Source organism: Enhydra lutris, unplaced genomic scaffold (genome assembly GCF_002288905.1).
Source record: "Enhydra lutris kenyoni isolate GAN:26980312 unplaced genomic scaffold, ASM228890v2 scaffoldscaffold76, whole genome shotgun sequence".
Classification (NCBI taxonomy): domain Eukaryota; kingdom Metazoa; phylum Chordata; class Mammalia; order Carnivora; family Mustelidae; genus Enhydra; species Enhydra lutris.
The window spans coordinates 4,352,494-4,372,296 of record NW_019154160.1 but is presented as its reverse complement, the minus strand read 5'-3'; the positions used below and the strand labels follow the sequence as shown (position 1 = coordinate 4,372,296).

Here is a 19,803-nt window from a genome sequence, read left to right as displayed (position 1 = left end):
GCTTGCCCCAAATTCATTCCACTTCTAGCTCTGATAGCCCATCTCATAATGAGATGAGCACCCCAAAACCCAAAGGCACTATGAATCTAGAGTTGCTGTTCCAGAAGAACCCAGAGGCAGCAGACCCAGGGAGCCGTGCATTCTAAATGTGGGTGCTCCCCCAAGCCTGAGACAGCCCTGCAAGCTTCCCTCCCAGAGATGGTACCGTCCTCCCGCATGGACACGAGTAGCGCCCCCTGAACTTCATGTGAAAGGACCACCGGGCCGTCCTGGGAAGATGCTCCGTAGGTCCAGGTGGGGCAGGAGAGTCGGCAGCTCTCCTGGGTGTCCCACGATGCCCACCTCGAGGGTCGGACTGAACACTAGGTGGCAACTGGATCCACGTTAGTCTCTCCTGCGGGACTTCTAGAACCATGCAGAGACCCAGGTCTCACCACTTATTGATTAAATCAGAACAAAGATGGAGGTTCTTGAACCAAGGTCAAGATTCTTCTGAAACCTCTCCCCGCCCCAAGTGGTCAGGGCTGAGCACAGCAGACCCAAGGTTCAAGCATTGTGAACCTCTCATTGTCAAAGGTTATGGAAGATGACCAGCTGTCACCTGGTCCGATCACTTTCACTGTTCTTGTGCCCCCTGCACAGCTGGGCCACACACTGAAGGTGATGTGCTGCCATCTGTCATCGAACTACTACTTTCAACACAGGAAAAGAGCGGGAACGCTCTTCCCTCTCTGTACTCAGCCCAGTTCCCGACACACGGTCTCGTACGGAACAGGCTGTCAACATGCTGGCTCGTGAGGTGAGTTTTACTTCCTCTCACACCCCAAAGGTCATGAATAAGTAATCATCACATCAAAAGAAAGAAGGGCAGGGGGTCTGAAGCAGTCAGAGACAACAGCACTGAGAGCTGACTAAAAATGGGGGCTACCGTGGAAAACACGACCAAGAACAAGTCAGTAGAACAATAGAAGCTGCTTCCAGATCCCTAATGGCAAGAAAATAAACTATCATTCTCTTTCAGTAGTTGATTGGACTCCATGCATTCAAATTCTGAAAACGGATGATTCAGAGTTCAGACCAAAATAATACACAACTACAGTCAGGTGGTTTAGCATTTTATCCTCATTTTTAACCTACAAAGTGTAAAGCGTTCATAAAAGATTTTAATAAATATATTAAGGCTTAAGGTGATCATTGTGTCGAGTGGAAGAGGCAGGACTGCTTTCTAATAGACTAGTTTACACTTAGAACCTTCCAGAACAAAAAGTTGGCCATCTTACAGTGAATGACACCCCATATGAGCTTGGCCCCCGTTTCTTTCTGCCAACATAACACACCTCTGTGTTCTCTTCCTCCCTCCTCCACCATCGGATAGACAAAGAAGGATCCAGATTTTGACAGGTGAAGAGAATGGCATTGATTGGTGTGACCTGAAATGTTTAGGGGTTTTGGGGGGTTTTTTTTGGTACAAAGCTTTCACTGAGTCATCAGACCGTTAGTAATGCAGCTGGCAGTTAAGAAAGCCCAACCAAGAGCCTTAAACGCTCACAAGACGGAAGCAAGAATGGCTGCCGGATGTAGAAGGAAGGGGGCCGCGAAGTGTGAATTTTCCTAGTCTGCAGCCTGGAGCCACTTCCTACAGCAGAGCAGCAAACCGTCCACCGCCTGCAAGGACGTAACCAGCCAAAGTCGCCTTGGGGGAAGGATCCTTGGGAGGGTCTTTGCCCCAGGATCCTCCTGTTAGGGTCCCAGCATGGACAGGACTCGTGGACAGGAGTGTCTCTGCACGGTGGTGCCGATGAGCACCAGGCGGAGTCTCCAGCCCTGGCAACAGATTGCCACGGGTGTCCTCCAAATTAAGCTGGCAGCGCTGGCGACTGCCACGATGGAGGAGAGAAGGAGCTTTCTTCGAGAGGGGGAGCTGAGGAGGACAGTGTGTCCGGTGGGCAGCAGCAGTCTCTGCTGAGATCCCTTTCTAGATGGACTCCAGAATCCAGTCACTGGAGGAGACAGGCAGCGACAGGTCCCTTGGGGGGCCCCGTTCCCTCCCCTCGTGGAGGGCGTGGTGCTCCGGGAAATACTCCTCCTCCTCATCGAAGAAGCCGTTCTCCAGGGCGTAAGTGCTGTCCGGGCTGGACGCGGCCTGGCACGCCCCCTTATACTCCTGAATGGACTCGTAGAGGCTGTAGAGTTGGCAGAGCAAAGACATGTCCAGCTGTCGCAGGCCGACCTTAAGGGAAGGGGTGGAGAGGTAAAAACGAGAAGTCAGCACTTGAGTTTAATTTTAGTGGAACACTCAGCCTGCCGTCTGCCCGTGCCAGCACATTCTTTCCAGACAGTGAATGACTCCAAGCATCACTCCAGTGCTTTGGGTTTCCAATTTTGAGAAAACCTTAATTGTGGGATGCCCACACCTCAGACGTGACTCAGTGGGGCAGGGAGGGATCACACCTGCGGGGCGGCGGGCCCCGGCCTGCGGAGTTTACCCTGGCATGCGGGCACGCCCTGGGAAGGCACGGAGCAGCACCACTTCGGGTGGCCCCAGCTGGTTTCACTTTGGACGCCAAGATGCAAGTTTGTCATTTCCTCTCGCTGGGATCGGATTCAGAGAGGACCCACATGGCCTTCCCTGATACCACAATCATTCTCAACTCCCCGGGAGCAAGAGTCCCCTTGCCAGTGACGGTGGCTCACGGGTCAGGGTCACACACCCCGCCCCCCGGAGCCCCCGCCCTCTGACCAGAGTGGCCTCCGGGTTCCCAAGAGTGGTGTTTGGACTCCCTCTCCTCCAGACAAGGTCAGTCATACCCAGAGATGATTGGGGCATCACTCCCCAGAGCAAGCAATTGAAGAAGTGCACAGAGTCTCCTGGGAACCACTTTCACCAGTGGTGACAGAACAAAGAACGCTGGGAAGCCACATACTTGTTTATCTTCAAGTTTCCCTCCTCCCATGGCCAGTCCCGCAGGACAGAGCCAAGTCAGCACAGGAAATGCACTGTTTCCATCAATCTCAAAGAGAGAAGGGTTAATCCGCTTGGAAATGCAACCTAGACGATGGCACCGGACACTTGCACACGTATGAAAATCCCCTGTGTTTCTTGTGAACCATGCAGCCTCCAGTCTGGCAGGTGTGGAGTCCCAGGTGGCAGGGCTGCTGAGCCCTGGTGTGGGGCAGCAGACCTCCCTCCCAGTGGCGAGGGGAGAGACTCGACACCGGAGGCTAGGAGACCTGCCTTCTGCTTCTTGGCCTTTGAGCACGTCACGTATCATCTCTACCCCTTGGTTGATGACAAAAGGGAATCATAATTTCTCTTATGGGGTACAGGGAGGATTCACTGAGACATCCATCCATTTTCACCAACAGTCATCAAATGCTACTGGGTAGCAAGTAAAGGGCTAAAGCATGGGAACGCGCAGCAGAAAACAGAGAAAGAGGAGATCTATGGTCTCTAGAATTCCCGGCCATGAGGTCTGCCGCCTGAGACTCACACAGGGGACACTGGGGTCCAGAAGGCAGCGCTCCTCTCATGACGAGACAGGCGTTAAACACCAAGTCATTCTTCACACCCTCCAACCACGCTAAACTGTCAAGCACACAGCGGCCGTCTCCCACAGCCGAGCACACCACGGAAACAGAGCCAGGTCCCGCGGACTTAGCGTGTTTTGCCATGACGTCCAGGGTCCGGGAGGGCAGACCGGCTCAATGGCATCCCATTCTCGAAAGTAAACCTTGAACAGGGAAAGCCACGGGCAAACCAAGAGAAGCCCAGGCCTGCCACAAACGGGTCAGATGCCACCTCCGTCCCGACCGGTCGTGCGTGTATGTTGTCAGGAAGGAAAGAGGGTTCCCGACATCTGGGCTGGAAAAACTACCCAGACGATGCTGACGCCCAGTTCCAGCACACAACCCAGCGTTCTTGACACAAATCCCTGCCCTTTCGGGGTCACTTGTATGTATTCTCCTGTGAGCCCCGACTTCCAGGCCAGCCAGAGAGAAAAGCACGGAAGGAGAATGAGTTTGGGCCCCGCAGCCTGCCCACGCGGGCCCACGTGCCGGCTCTGCCACGCGCGAGTGTGAGACCGCGGATATCCTGCTCAGCTCCCGGAAAGAGTAACAGCTGCTCTGGTGGTTACTACGTTCACGATTCTCTCCAGGCTGCCAGCCTGCGGAATCTCGACCTGGAAAGCCCTGGCCACTATGGGACTTACCAGGTGGCAGGGTTCCCGGAAACAGCAGTGACCCCGGGGCACCACGTTCCTCCTACGCCAACTCGATCACGAACACTGACCGGGAACCACCCGAGCACAGTCAAGCCAGATGAGAATTAGCCAGCAGACCTGCTTCTTGGGGACCAGGGTAGACACCACAGACTCTCGAATAGGAAAGGACCTCAGAGGTCTCCCTTTCACACCCCCAAACCCTTCCACACCAGTTCATTCATTTCTGGGCAGACATAACGCCTCCCTGCACAAAGTCAAAATTTCCCAGCCTGTAGTTCCAGGGCCCTTGACGCTACGTGGAACCGTTCCGCAGACCCGCACATCTCATTTCCCTCTTAACCGCCTTTTACACATTTGAAGGTAATTTTCATTCCGCCACCTCTACCCACCGGAAGAAACTATCTGTCTTCTCCAGACCATATCTTCAGGCCTGTCAACTCTCACGACGACCTTCTGGCCCATTTTGACCACCCGTCCCTTCCCCTGAACTGGCTCCTGTTTCCTGGGGCTCTTCCAGCCTCCAGATCTGAACCCGGTAACCAGACTGCAAGGTTCTGTCTTGGCAAGGTCATGCCTACCTATCTGTTCTAGGATTTAACACAAGGAATGAAAACATCAGTGAAGAGAGTCACACCCTCCCAGAGCTGCACTAGTGTTTGCTTAAAAAGTCACAGACTCATGCAACACGGGGTGCAAACTACGCAGGAATTTAAAAAAAAAAATCATAGAAAAGATTCATCCGGTGTCCTGGAGCTATTTCTACTGAGTCACTTGGACAGCCGTAGGGTTGGGCTACCCCAAGCCCATTTCCCACCTTGGAAATGAAGAATGGGAAAACAACAGAAGGGGGAAGGGAGCACTGTGTTCCTGGACCACGTCTGACTCTCATCCTCTGGGCAGGTTGGGAGTGGGAGCAGGTGACAGCAGGTGCCTGGGCTCCACGGACCCTGAACTACGCCGCCGGGTTCTCAGGAGCCGGTGTCCTCTGAACGTGCAGTTCCCAAAGCCCTGGGGTCCCTCTCCTCTTCAGGTGCCACATCCAAGGTCTTCCAGGCCTCGAGTTGGATCGTGTCCTGGGGACCTGTCTGCATTGCAGCAACAGATGACTCACAAAGCTGCCCTGTCCTCAGGTGCAACGCTGGCCTAGAAACGGAGGGCTGACCCACCTAGGAAGACAGCTCGGTCCCACGCACGCCCATCAGACAGCGGAGCGGCCGCCAAGCGCTTAGGGTGATTGAGCAGGGATCTCAGCACACACATACATGTCTCCGCACATCCCAGCTTCTCGGTCCCTTCTGCAGGCACAGACCAGGGCTCCTCTGCTTACCAGCAATCCTCCAAATCAGCAAGGCGGGCGTGAGGTCGGGAGCAGCAGGAGCCAAGCCAGCTCCCAGCCTGGACGCTTCTCCCTCTTCCTCGGCTGTGGCTGTTTCAACACTTGCTCTTAAATTCTCTAGAGGCGCAGTGCAAGTCCCGAGGCAGGATTCCACGTCCCCTACCTGCACCTGATGCCACAGTTGGCTGGAGGTCCCCTCCCCGAGACGGTCCCAGACCTGTCCCCACTGTGTCTGTCAAAGCCTCCTTGCTTGCCGAGCCTGATGCCAGCTTCTCCTCCACTCTCCGGACTCTGGTTCCGCCGCAGGGGCCACTCACTCCCTCCACCTGCTCTGCCTGCCCTATTTATTATTCTCCACCTGTCGCTGCTGGTCAGCACATGGGTCTTCTTTCTTTGTATGCAGGACAGCCCACATGCAGTGGCCCCTTCTCCCCCTGGGATCCCCTAGCACCCAGCACAGAGCCTTGCCGTGTAGACATGCAGGTACTGGCCGACTGTGTGAATACACGTCTCGGTAGAGACGCCCGCCTAGAGGACATCTAGCTGCAGCAGCAGCCTGGCCGGGGGGCGTGCGGGGACCAGAGGGCCCCTTGCTACATCCCGCAGGTGCCTGCAGGGGTGGCAGACCTGAAGAGGCAGCCCTTTGAGCCCAGAGCACCCCCATGTGCCCCCGAAGAAGGCCCCAGACTACATGGTCATTGCCACATTGACAAAAAGAACTCACCTTCTGCTTGACAGAGACCCAAACCCAAGTTTGGGGCTAGAAAGAGCTCCCTCCCCAAGTGCTCTTTCTAGAGTCACACTGTCTGCAGCTGGGACAGACTCATGACAGCCCCAGAAATCAGCCTCTCAATCCTGAAGACCCAGGGGTCTGGGAATGTGGGAAGGGCAGAGAGGGGTCATGCCAGAGAATTAAACTGCGAGTTGTTTCACAACATGATTAAATCACCCACGAATGGAGACAATTCCTTCCAGAAAAAAAGGATGGGGGGTGGGGAACGCCCTCTGCACTAACCCCCACCACTGTCCCGTTCTACAAGTGGGGGAAGCCTGTCATCTCAGTGATGTGTTCCCACATGGCCCCGAAGGACCGCCGATCTGATTCACAGCTGCATTCAGAAAATACAGCTCGTTTTCGGAAGCAGATTTTTAAAAATTCAGGTACTTTTAAGAAAAGTACAGAATTCTAAGATCCTGTCATGTGTAGCCCTTATTCTAGACCTTCAAGACAATTAAGGACAATCAACTAGTTTCCACTGCTTTAAATTGCTAAGGTCATTCCTTCCTCTCTCTGTCTGGGCTTCCTGCTTAACTTCCGGATCATTTTCCTCTCTTTCCCTGGGCCCAGAGCTCGCCTGCCCCCCTCCCCCACAGCACAGGTGGCTCATCAACCTACAACATCTCTAACAATCCTGAATCACCCTCAAAACTATCTCAACCCACAATGGACTGGCCACGTGGATACACCTCAGACTGGGGAGGGGGTGGCTCCCAGCTGGGTTTTGGGTCATTAAGTTTCTGACTATCTTTGGAGGGTGCTGTGGAGGACAGAGTTCTTCCAAACCTTTAAAAAATTACAACAGACACAGGACGATTTGGATACAAGGCCTAGAAAATGGAAGGTACTTTTTAAAAGGAAACTTTGGTTGGGTCCAAACAAAGTATCACGAAAAGCTTGAGGATACTTTTAAGAAATTAGTTGTATTTAAGAAAAAGAGTCTGTTTTTATTTATGAAACTAAAAATGAGTTGGTGTCCTTCCCTAGTCCATTTAGGAGACGTGAACAAAAGCAACCTCTTCTCAGATACAAGGAGTAGAAAACAGAACAGACATCAAAAGAAATGGTCTTATTTGCGCCCTGCTCCAAGACCCCTGCTGAGGCTGTGGGCTAAGCCAGGCAGAAGCAGCACAAGGTGTGGGGATGGCTTAGATCAGGAAGTCATACTGAGGTCGGCTCCGAAATGATGCCCACCCGACCCTCCCCCCACCCGACCATCTATCTGTCTTCCACTGCATTCCTCAACCAAAGACAATAAATATCCCACTTCATACTGGGCAGGAGGGAGGTACAGATTCCCAGTGAAGCTGCAGAATTGTGAGCTGTACGTAGTGTGGGAATTGGGGGGTGGGGTCCCAAAATATGGGGACAGATACGGAAAAAGTTAGTTGCATGAAAGTTTACATCGACACATAAGGCGGGAGGAACGTGGTTTAAAAAATTAGTCATACAATAAAAACTAGGTGGTCATTTTAAAGGATGAGCCACTGGGTGTGTGCTACAGTAGAAGCGACCCACGTGCCTTGCACAAAAGCTCAGGTCACCGACAGTATGTTAGCAGGAACTCCCTTCCTATACATGCACACACCCGTGCACGCCTCTGACGGGAGGACGAAAGGTCTGTTAGCAGAACCTGCTTCTAGAAAGTGGGATCGGTATTTACAGCCTTTTGCATGGCTCAGTTTTCTCAGCAAGCATGAACACACTCTCAGTTGTAAAAACTAGTGGTAATAAAAAATCGTATCACGTACGCACACTGTGGAGCACTGCTTGGCAAGCTCTATCAAAAGCCTTGAAATAGCCCAAAACTCTCAACCAGCTAACTGTTCACTTCTTTTTTTTAAAAGACTTTATTTATGTATTGGGGGTGGCGAGAGACAGCAGGAGAGTGTCCCAAGTGACTCCGCTCTGAGCGTGGCACCCCACACGCGGCTCGCTCTCCCAACCCAGGGATCAGACCTGAGCTCAAACCATGAGTCTGAGACCCAACAGGCTTCACCACCTGGAGTGGTGGGTGGACTGGAGAGAGAAATCTCGGCCGGACACAAATACGAAATCCTCACCCTTGCTCTGTGAGGCAGGTGTTGATTCTGTCATGATGAGGAAGCTGGGGTCCTGAAAGATGAAGCCCCTTGACAGGTGGAGGGGGGCGGCTTGCAGTGGCGGGGGAGGGCAGGGAGCGGCAGTCCATCTCGACCGAGCCGCTGACCCGGCCAAGGAGACGCCCAATGTCCTCTGTGGTAGGTGGCAAGATGCTAACATCGCGGGTGAGTTGGATTTTTGGCTTTTCTGAATTTTCTGGATTTTCTACCACGAATAGGTATTAACTTACGATGAGAACGCTAGGAAGTTATCTTCTTAAAATGTAATGAGTGCCTAAGCATATACTCAGCTCATGAATTTACTTTAGAAAGGACTGGGAAATGCCCCAAATCTAATCAAGGTGTCCAGCACGTTATCTGCAGAGCCAGAACGTAGTAAAAGCGGTGGCCTAATGCATCGTAACCTGATTTCTGAATAAAGGACGCGATAACAGAAGGGCGCTGACCTGTATACTGTTTTGCAAAGGAAAACGGAAGAGAAAGACTCCTTGGGTGTTGATCCAGTGGGGAAAGGGTATCAACTGACCCCCACAAGACCTCGAAGGTCCCGGCCTGTCATGCTGTGCCCACGGCAAGCTTCCAATCTGTCCCGCGACTCCTGGGCTGCACTCTGCTCTCCTGGGCGGAAAAGCATTCATGCTATCCGGTCTGCTTCATCTCCTGCGAATGCTCTGGGCCCACCGGGCTGAGGACCAGGCTCTGCAGAGCCCCGGTGATTCAGAGACAGAACATCTGTATGGCTGCACCCCCGGGGTTAAGCCACGCCCAGCGCTTGCTCAGCTCTGCACCTGCCCATACACCATCTGGACCAGGTAAGGCAGTTTCAGTTGTTTTTGTCTGCTGACAGCTGAGGGTATCCACTCGGACAGAGCCCATTCTGCAACGTCTCCCGGGATGTGCTTGTTTCTCTCTAACTGCAACTAATACTGGGACCAGTGAAGCCCCTTTCCTCTTCCGCGGCTCTAAGCAGAGCCGAGGAAAAGCAATCGACCATTTTCTCTAAGCAATGGCTTTGCTCATTCTTTCTCACTTTTTGCCCACTGTAAAAATAAAACATTCTAATTAGATTAAAATTTCAATGGTTTGGGACGCCTGGATGGCTCAGTGAGTTGAGCCTCTGCCTTCGGCTCAGGTCATGATCTCAGGGTCCTAGGATCGAGCCCCGCATCGGGCTCTCTGCTCAGCAGGGAGCCTGCTTCCTCCTCTCTCTCTGCCTGCCTCTCTGCCTGCTTGTGATCTCTCTCTGTGTCAAATAAATAAATAAAATCTTTTAAAAAAATTTCAATGGTTCATACTAATATAAGCCATCCTTCCCAAATTCCATGGTCTAAAGCAGCTTTCTATCTTCGTGTGTTTGAGTCTCTTTACACTCTTCACTAAAGCTACGGAGGCCCCTACGAGCTCTCGTTATGCGGCTTATACCTAACACCATTTCCTTATTAGAGGTCAAAACCGAGAAGCTTTAATATAGATCCAATTAAACATAAGTAATTTACCCATTACATGCTAACGTGACATTTTTATAAACAATGCCGTTTCGTAAATCTTTTTAATGTCTGGTTTATCTCCTGCCTTGGGTCCTTCGGGACAGGTTGTTTTGGTCCAAGGAAATGAAGAAAATCTGGCCTCACATGGGTATGTAACAGCCTTTCAGAAAATTGTGGGTGTTCTTTTTTTGACACAACCCTTTAGTTGGCTGCAGAGTGGAATTTGAAACTACCCCGATGAACTTTTCATCCTGTTATATTAGTCTTGCACTTTGAATGGATCTTTTAACCGTGGATGATTTTGTAACAGCAAGCATTAGTTATGAAAAATGTGAAAAACTGACTCACTGAATTGGCAGATCTTCCAAAAGTTGATCTATTTCCTTAGGTGGCATTTTATTTTATTTTGTTTTTTAAAGATTTGATTTATTTATTTGACAGAGAGAGACACAGCAAGAGAGGGACAAGCAGGGGGAGTTGGAGAAGGAGAAGCAGGCTCCTTGCTGAGCAGAGAGCCCAATGCCGGGCTCGATCACAGGACCCTGAGATCATGACCTGAGCCGAAGATAGAGGCTTAACAATTGAGCCACCAGGCGCCCCCTTAGGTGATATTTTAAAACATCACATTCATTGATATGATCGCCACATAATTATGGACCCTGAGAGTGTCTCCAGACTCACACTTTAAGAACTGCTGTTTTAAAGATACCCACTTTTGGGGGCACCTGGGTAGCTCAGTTGGTTAGGCATCCAACTTTTGGTTTCAACTCAGGTCATGATCTCAGAGTCCTGAGATCAAGCCCCATGTCGGGCTCCTCGATCAGTGCAGTCTGCTTGTCCCTCTCCCTCTGCTCCTCTCCTCCCCCCACCTCATTCTCTCTCTAGAATAAATTCTTAAAAATATATATATATTTTAAAAAGTAAAGATACCCACTTTTAGCAGTTTAGTATACATTCCTGAAGACACTATGCTTACACAAGCTGGTTTTTAGCTAGTAACCACATATACAAATGTATACATATACTGTTTCGTAACTTACTTTCTCATATTGTGAATATCTATGTTCGTATAGTTACCACATTCTTTTCCATGACTGTATAGTATTCTATCACTATTTCATTTTATATGATTATCTATAATATAGATATTATATCTATAATATAATCATATACACAATTATATACGCAATACGCATCTGTGTACAAATATTATTCACTGTGTGACTAGTAACATAAGATAAATTTATAAAAATGAATTTGCAGGAGGGGAGAAGAGAAAAGGATGCTTTCCTTCTAATCCCTCCCTAGCCCTGGGGCTGCAAACGGCAGACCATCATTCATCGAGGATTTACACCAAAGCCTAAAAGCTTGCTGCCCACGATAGTGAGTGCAGACATGGACACAGCTGATGTTGAAATCAGCTGGGACTGGAGGGGAAAACGGACTTGCCAACAACACATTGGAACGCAACACACATACAAAGGTTAGTTTGTGTTCTGTCATTTCCTTGAATGATACCCAATTAACTGAAATTCCCCTTCTGCAAGAGGAGATGCACTTAGGGGAGAAAATCTGAAGTTAAAATCAGAAAACCAAGTTCTAGGGCAATATATAGAAAATCTCGTATCAGCAGCTGGCGTTTTGCAGACCTGACATAAAAAAACACAAGAAACCGTTTTTATGGTGTCTATCTTCCCAAATCTTCACCGTCACGATGATCATTCTTTTCAATCTCCGCTGGTGTTTTAGATAAAAATGATACCTTATTGTTTTCCTTTGCATATCTGTGATTATAAGGGTTGTTAAACACCTTGCTGTTTCTCCTTTAACTGTGTTGAACTTGGCTGTTTTCTCTTCAATTCTAAGTGCAGTCGACAACCTAAGCACACACCAAACACCCTCTTTCCATGGTGTCTAGTCTCCAAATGGATCTCAGTAATCCTCCTCAGCCCAGCCTCTCCAGGCCGTACAAGGCCTGGCATTCCCCAGAGGCTGCCCCTGTCTGGAGAGCACTGGTCAGAGGACAGAGACTCTCCCTTCTCCCCCAACCCTCTGCAGTCAAGGGCAGGGCCTCCTCCCAGAATCCTTGCAGAGGGAATTTCACACCTGCAAAATGAGGCCAGCCCCTGCTCTTATGGCCAATCAGGGCAGTGAGCAGAGAGTGCTCCTAAAAACAGAAAAGGCTACATGCTTTAAGGAGTTTTCTGCAGCATCATAAGGAAGCCTAAGGGTCTGTCTCCCAAGTTCCTGGAGGAGGACGTACATCCCCGTGTTAAGTGTCCATGAGGGAAGGAGCAACAGGAAAGGAAAGAACAACCTTTACGCATGCTGCCGACTTATCACTTGGAAACATCTGGAGCCTGTGGGCCACGAATGAGATGAATAGAAGGTGGGGGCTCTGGAGAATGACACTGGGTAATTGGGGGCAAATATCTGGCCCAGCCAGTCTCACGGCCGGTTTCCTGTTCGTGGAGTCTATAGCCCGTCGGCAGGGTTTCAGACACAGGATTGTGAAAACTTTAGCTTTTCCAACTAAGCTCTCAAGTCTCCCGGGCGTTCAGGTGGACATCCCAGAAGCAGATCTGTTGCAAAGCCTCCAGCCGCTGCTCGGTGGCAGGGAACGACACGAGGGCCACCGTCCTCATTCACAGCCCTCCCTGAACTTGGTTGCCCATGAGGCGTCAGAGACCTACGGCAGTGCCGGCCCAAAGAGATGCAGAAACGCTCGGGCACTGCTCGGTGGAGGTCCTGTGTCAGGAAACAGGTGTCCACAGTGCCAACAAGCGGGACGCTTTCACATTCCCATGCAACAGAGGAATGCCTTTAACCACGGGTGGGGGAAACGAAGAGGGATTGGCTTCTTGCAAGACACTAGTAAGTTAGGAAAAATATTCATTTTTAGTCTCTACAGGTTGGGACCGTCGTAGATAAGATGATATGAAAAAGTATCTTTCAATCCTCTATTTTCAAATGTTGGGACTGGAAGTATAACCTCACTTAAAGGTAACATTAAAAGTGAATGAAACCGGGGCACCTGGGTGGCTCAGTTGGTTAAGCGACTGCCTTCAGCTCAGGTCATGGTCCCAGAGTCTCGGGATCGAGTCCCGCATCAGGCTCCCAGCTCCATGGAGAGTCTGCTTCTCCCTCTGACCTTCTCCCCTCTCATGCTCTCTCTCTCAAATAAATAAATAAAATCTTAAAAAAAAAAAAAAGTGAATGAAACCAGGGCGCCTGAGTGGCTCTGACTGAGTGGCTCAGATGGTTAAGCGTCTGCCTTTGGCTCAATTTCATGATCTCCAGGTCCTGGGATCCAGCCCCGTCGGGCTCCCTGCTCGGTGGGGAGTCTGCTTCTCCCTCTCCCTCTGCTTCTGCGCTCTCTTCTCTCTCTCTCGAATGAATAAGTAAAATATTTTAAAAAATAAAAGTGAATGAAACCAGGGCGCCAGATACCAATCTGGTTTTGGCTCAAGGTCCTGGGATTGAGCCCCACTTAGGGCTCCCTGCCCAGAGGTCAGTGGAGAGTCTGCTTGTCTCTGCCCTCTTCCCTGTTCACGCTTGCTCTCTTTCAAACAAAATCTTTTTTAAAAAAGTGAATGAAAGGAGGCCGGGGACCCCACCTGCCTGCCTTTACGGCCCCCACCCCACCCCAAGGACACAAGTGTCGTTCACACACCCAGAACTATCATACACACACACACACACACACACACACACACACACACACACACTTTTCTAGTTCTGCTTTTATTGGGTGGATCCTGGGGTGGGGACAAGTACCATACAGAGTAATTATGGCCTCAAAACTTGAAGATCTTAGACAGAGCGCCTGGGTGGCTCAGTCAGTTAAGCATCTGCCTTCGGCTCAGGTCATGATCCCGGGGTCCTGCATCGAGTCCCCCATCGGGCTCCCAGCTTCTTCTTCTTGCCCCACCCCCCCCCACTCCAGCTCTCTCGCATGTCCTCTTTCTCTCTTGATAAATAAAATCTTTAAAAACAAAAACAAAAGGAACCTTGGTGACATTTAATTCTTTTTCCCCACAGGGGAGGCTAGAGCTGAAAATAGCGAAGCGCTTGCCTAAATTATATCATGTAATCTAATAACAGAATTCAAGCTCCTGATGCCTGGGCTGGGACCTTCCAGGTTCTCAAAGGACTTGTTAACAAGTGCAAATTCTGCCTTCTCCTAGATTTGGGTCCTGCTGGTATAGAAACAGGAATCAGCATTTCAGCAAGCATTTCAGCAAGCTGATCCTGAGTCCTTCCAGCCTTTGGGGAAGGTGGTCCAGTCTTTGGGGACCAGCGAAAACAAAAAGACAGAAAAGACAGTATTAAAGGCCACCAGACAGTCCACTCTCCTGTGATCGGCATCAATCAAGAATGCTATGTTGGTAGCTAACGCTTTTGTTCCAGATGGCATTTCCTAGGCCTCACTTGGGATTGGACCTTTACCATAAAACCTTTTAAAGACTAAAATCCCCTCACTCAGACACTGGCTCCACGGGCAGGATAAGAACTGAAATCCACTGGGATGTGGGCCATTCAAGCTAATGCACATCTCCTAGAACACAGTTCACTGCACAAACTCATTAGACATTTAGTTGCTCTCAACAAAAACGCAGGGACAAGGAGTGTTGTGGGTCTCAGAAATCAAGCTTTATTTAATCAGATTAAATTCTTCCCCTAAACCACTGCAGCTTGGGCACTCAAAACTTCCAAGTGGATGATTTCCCACTCATGCATGGGTTGGTGACCAAAATAACTACTTGACATTTTTATTTTTTAAGGATTTTATTTATTTATTTGACAGAGAGAGAGAGATCACAAGCAGGCAGAGAGGCAGGGGGAAGCAGGCTCCCTGCTGAGCAGAGAGCCTGATGCGGGGCTCGATCCCAGGACCCTGAGATCATGACCTGAGCCAAAGGCAGAGGCTTAACCCACCAAGCCACCCAGGCGCCCCTTGACATTTCTTTTTTAAAGATTTTATTTATTCATTTGAGAGAAAGGGGAGGGGCAGTGAGAGAGAATTTCAAGCAGATCCAATGCGGGGCGTGATCTCAGGACCCTGCGGATCATGACCTGAGCCGAACTCAACCCACTGAGCCCCCCAGGCGCTCCACTACTTGTTGGTTCTAAGGGAAAAAAAGGAAACAAGAAAACAAAGGGTTCCAAGTCAAAGCTACTAGAACTTGCCTCTGTGGTTTGAGAGGCAAAACCCAAGAACCCCCAGGGGTGCTGCCCTCAAACGTTTGCTGCTCCCACATATCTGAGGATCTTCTGTCTGTGCTTTTGTGATTTTCTGGGGGGTGTCCAAGCTTGATGGGCTAATGTCACAGAGCTACTGGGCAGGGGGTCTAGGTACAAACTTCAGGGAACGTACCTATCAGGGTCCCGGCTGACGCTGAGAGTCAAGGGTGTCCTTCAGCCACGTGCAAGGATTTGAAACGCCAGCCAAGGTCTCTGAGCAAAGGTGATTTTGTCAGCTTAGCAGGTAAGAATCTTTCAAACTGTGGGGCCCTTCAGGGCAACGTATTTTTACGGAAGAAGAAGTCTGCGACAGACATCTAATAGTTTGGTCGTCCAGCAGCCCCCAGCTCTATTTCTGCAAACCGGCCTTTCTCTGGGGGAATCCCCAGTGCCCCACACCCACCCCATCCACATGGTCGCACTATCTCAGTAAAATGCAATCCTGCCCTCAGTTACGACTAGCTGGCCCAGACTGGCCCGATGACCCCAGCTGGGCCCACTGGCGTCCTTCCACACAGTATTTGCAAACTGGATCTAAGAAATGCAGCCAAAACGGAGCGTGGACCCGGTTAGCAGCCAGAGTCCAAAAAGTAGGAAAACAAAATGGCAGGGGAAAGAGGAGACAACAGTGGACTTCCCAGGGGCCCCGTCCGCCCAGTTCTAGCCTATCTCTGCGTATGTCCAGCCCATCAAGATTCTCCTTTCGCAAGAGCTAGTTCAGACGGAGTTACAATTACTAATACAGAGACTCCAGTCAAGAAAACGGAGAAGAGGTCTGAGCCATGGCACCCCTGTTGCTGTGAAATGACATCTTCCAGCTGGTGGCGGGTCCTTAAGAGCCAGACAGTTCCATTCATCATTGTATCTCCACAGCACTCGACACCTAATTCACAGCCCGTAAACATCTGTGGAGTGTGATTGTAAAATATCATCTGATGTTCAAAAAAAAAAGGGGGGGGGGAGACGCCTGGGTGGCTCACTTGGTTAAGCGTCTGCCTTCAGTTCAGGTCGTGATCCCAGGGTCCTGGGATTGAGCCCTACATCGGGCTCTCTGCTCAGCAGGAATCCTGCTTCTCCCTCTGCCTGCCGCTCCCCCTGCTTGGGCTCTCTCTGTCTCAAATAAATAAACAAAAAAACCTTAAACACACACACACACACACACACACACACACACACACACACACGGCTTTGGGACACATCTGGTTGAGTATGTGACCATAGCGGGGTTAAATTCTGAGTGATTTTTCAAAAATTTATGAAACAGGATGCACCTAGAGGGTATTATGCTAAGTGAAATAAGTCAGACAGAGAAAGACAAATATCGTATGATTTCACTTCCATGTGGAATCTAAAAAGCAAAACAAATGAACAAACAAACAAAAAGCAGAAACAGACCCATAAATACAGAGAACAAAGCGACTGGCTGCTGGTGGATGGGGGGGTGGGGAGGATGAGCAAAATGGGCAAAAGGGAATGGGAGGTGCAGGCTTCCCGCTCTGGAATGAGTAAGTCACAGGGATGAAATGTACAGCAGAGAGAACACAGGCAATGGTATTGTAACAGCATTGTGTAGTGACAGATAGTAGCCACGCTACCAGCAAGCACACCTTAGCAAACAGACTTGAGTCACTGTGTTGCACACCTGAAACTAATGTAACAGCCTGTGTTAACCCCACTTTGATAAATACCTAAGTAGATAAATAAATAGAACAGATTTTGAGTATCCACCGCACAGACAAGTTATGATGTATAGAAAGCATTTACATGGTGCCTACACAGGAGATCTCCCTATTAACAGTGATGATCTCTGGGTGCCCAGAACTGTGAGTAATTTTTAATTGTTTTGCTAACCCCCACTTTCCATACAAACGCTGAAGGCACCTCCCAGACTCAAATAGGTAACTGACAATTCCTGCATTTTCTGCATCAGAGCAGCATCTCCCACTGGATTCCTTTTTCCCATTCACTGGCCCCTACCCTGCTGGAGGCTCTCACCCCCTCCCAGCACTCATCGAGCATCTCCCACTCCCCCCACTCCCGGCTCTCTCTATAGTCTGCTACCACACTGGTGCTAGTCCCTTATTCCAGCTTTGCTGCTCTTTTCCCACTGCCCTTGTCCCTTGAGAAAATTCTATTGCCTTCAGAGACCTTCCCACACCATCACTGCTTGCATAGGACTAAAAAAAAAATAAATAAAATAAAATAAAAGATTAACCACATTAATCTGTGATTGCACGGGACTCTTTCAAAAAGGGATTAATCACATTCTGCCAGGACTGCTAGTACGTCCCCAGACACAGATTTGACCTCAGGCCTTCCAATTAAACAGATCAACACAAACCATTCCATAGATAATTCAGGAATGAACTCAGCTTAGGTTACCGCTCAGACCCCACTGCCGCAGGTTAGTAAATCTCTTAAAGGCAACAGACCTAGGGCTCTTTTCAAAACAGACCTTGTGACATTCTGTGAAAGGACTTGTCAAGGCCTGTAGCCCTATCTTCCTTATCTTTCTCGCAGCTAAACAGCAGACTGACCAAAGATGGCTGTTTATTTTCCTTGTGCTTCAAACAGGCTTAGGGAGAGCTCTGGTCCAAGGCATAATTATAAGGTTGTGACTGTTCTGCAGTACCACCGGGGAGGGGACCCAGAAAAATACTTTCGGGAATGGCACATTGACTCGCAAGCCACCAGAGCAAGTTATAAAGCAGAGCTTCACAACAGGAGGGGCCCTGAGGTTTTCCTGTCTGTTCCAGCATTGACTTAACCCAGGATGAGTCTTCCCGCTGCACCCCCGTATTTATGCTACATCTAACTTCAGTCCGTAAACATACTAGATGTAGGCTTATCTAACTGAAATTCAGCTCTTTAGCTGTGCAAGGCTGCTGTCAATGTTTATTAATAAATAAAAATTGTTGTCTTGGAATTTAAGTCATTCTGTAAGCAGCTTAGAAAATCTATTCAGAGAGGATTGGAAATCACAATTTCAATGCTAGCTACAGAGTGGGAAAACAGTATCTAATTGATTTTAAAAATGTTAATTTAAGGCTCCTTTTCTAGATTAAGTCTTACCTTTCAGAACGGATATGCTCCTGAAAAAAAAAAGGAGGCATAAACTGAATGTTTCTAAACAATCTTTTAATGTACTAGATGCGTATTTAAAGGGTTTCTGTGATAAGGTTTTGGCAAATTTATTCTTGGGGAAAAAAGCAGCTTTCATATACTAGATTTCCTTAGCGAAGTTTTTACCTGTACTTAGAACCTGCACTAAGAGAAAGGAAGGGGCAGATTTCAAAAAGCCAGCGGGTGGCCAGGGGTAGGTGATCAGGGGTCAGCGAGAGCGTAGGAAGAAGGAAGTTTTCCAGTTCTCTGCGGGCCTAACCTAAGCCCGCGGGAAAGCCGGGGAAGGGCTCAGCGCCGCCTAAATCCTTGCCCTTGCCCTGCCTTCGGCGTCGCCTGAAATCGGCTGTCCCGATCCACGCACACCAAATGTACCTCCCAAGGACTGAGAAAAACTAAGCCCCGTTGTTTGGCGCCCGGACACTGTCCGAGGCACCCACGCGGGCTTCACCCAGACGGGCAGCGCACCCCCTGCGTTCCTCTCCCGCGGGCTCCGGGGCTCGGCCCCACCGCGCGGAGGGGATGGGCCGAGCGCCCGCCTTCACAGCCGTCTGGGGCCGGAGCCATCCCGCAGTAATCGGATTCCGCACGCGGCGCCTGGGGCGCGGGGGAGGGGGCGCGGGCTGTTCCAATCCGCTGTCTACACTCGCGCGGACAAAACTGTCCTCTCCGAGGCAGGAAAACACAATCGCACACAGCTCTAAACCCCCCGCCGCAGGGAACGCCTCTCCCCGACCCGGGAGGTCTCTCTCTCCGGAGACGGGTGACCGAGCCGCGCCCGCCGCCAGCCACGAGGGAACCCCACGCCGCGCCTCCCGCCGGTTTCCGACCCAGCTGGGGTCGGACATGGGGCGGCGGGACTCCGAAAACTGCCTTTTCACTGGGGGGGGGGGTCTCTCCGGGTGAGGGTCCCACCGCGGACAGAGGACTGGTAACAGGGGGCACCTGAGAGGTCAGTGCCCCTCTCTCGGCGCTGGCGCCAAAGAGCCAGAAAGCGGCGGGGGGTCGCGGGGACTTCCGGAGCAGAGCGCGGGTCCCGGCGAACTTGCCCAGGACGGCGAGCCCGGACGGAGGAACACCCCCCTCCCCCGGCCCCCGGCCCGGCCCGCGGAGCTCCCCTTACCATCTCCTTGCGGAGCAGGGCCAGCGCGGCGTCCAGGTTGGGCGGCTTGGCGGGCAGCCCCGCGGCCCGGGCCCCGCCGCCGCTCGCGCCCCCGCGGCTCAGCTCGTCCTGGATGCGCGACTTCTGCGCGTACAGCCGCTCCAGGTGCCGCCAGCCGCCCGCCGCGCCGCCGCCCGCAGCCGAGTGCAGCAGCCCGCTCAGGCTCTTGGGCAGCGGGGGCAGCCCGTCCACCCGCAGACCCCGGGCCGCGTCCGCCGCCCCCTGCGCCGCTCCGGCCCCGCTCATCGCGCCCGCCCCGGCCACGCGCTCGCCCGCCGCTACCGCCGCGGCCGCCGCCGCCGCCACCGCCACCGCCCCCCCCCCCCCCCCCCCCCCCCCCCCCCCCCCCCC

General features: G+C 51.1%; 1 protein-coding gene across 1 annotated transcript; it reads right to left on the bottom strand.

Moving 5' to 3' along the window:
• Positions 1-1,173: 1,173 nt before the first annotated feature.
• LOC111160519 (family with sequence similarity 89 member A) lies at positions 1,174-19,698 on the bottom strand. The gene is made up of 2 exons (XM_022523676.1): positions 19,414-19,698; positions 1,174-2,230 (listed from the first exon to the last, which is right to left on the bottom strand). Exons 1-2 carry the CDS (start codon positions 19,696-19,698, stop codon positions 1,976-1,978), a joined length of 540 nt encoding a protein of 179 aa, XP_022379384.1. The 3' UTR covers positions 1,174-1,975.
• Between the last annotated feature and the right edge of the window lie 105 nt (positions 19,699-19,803).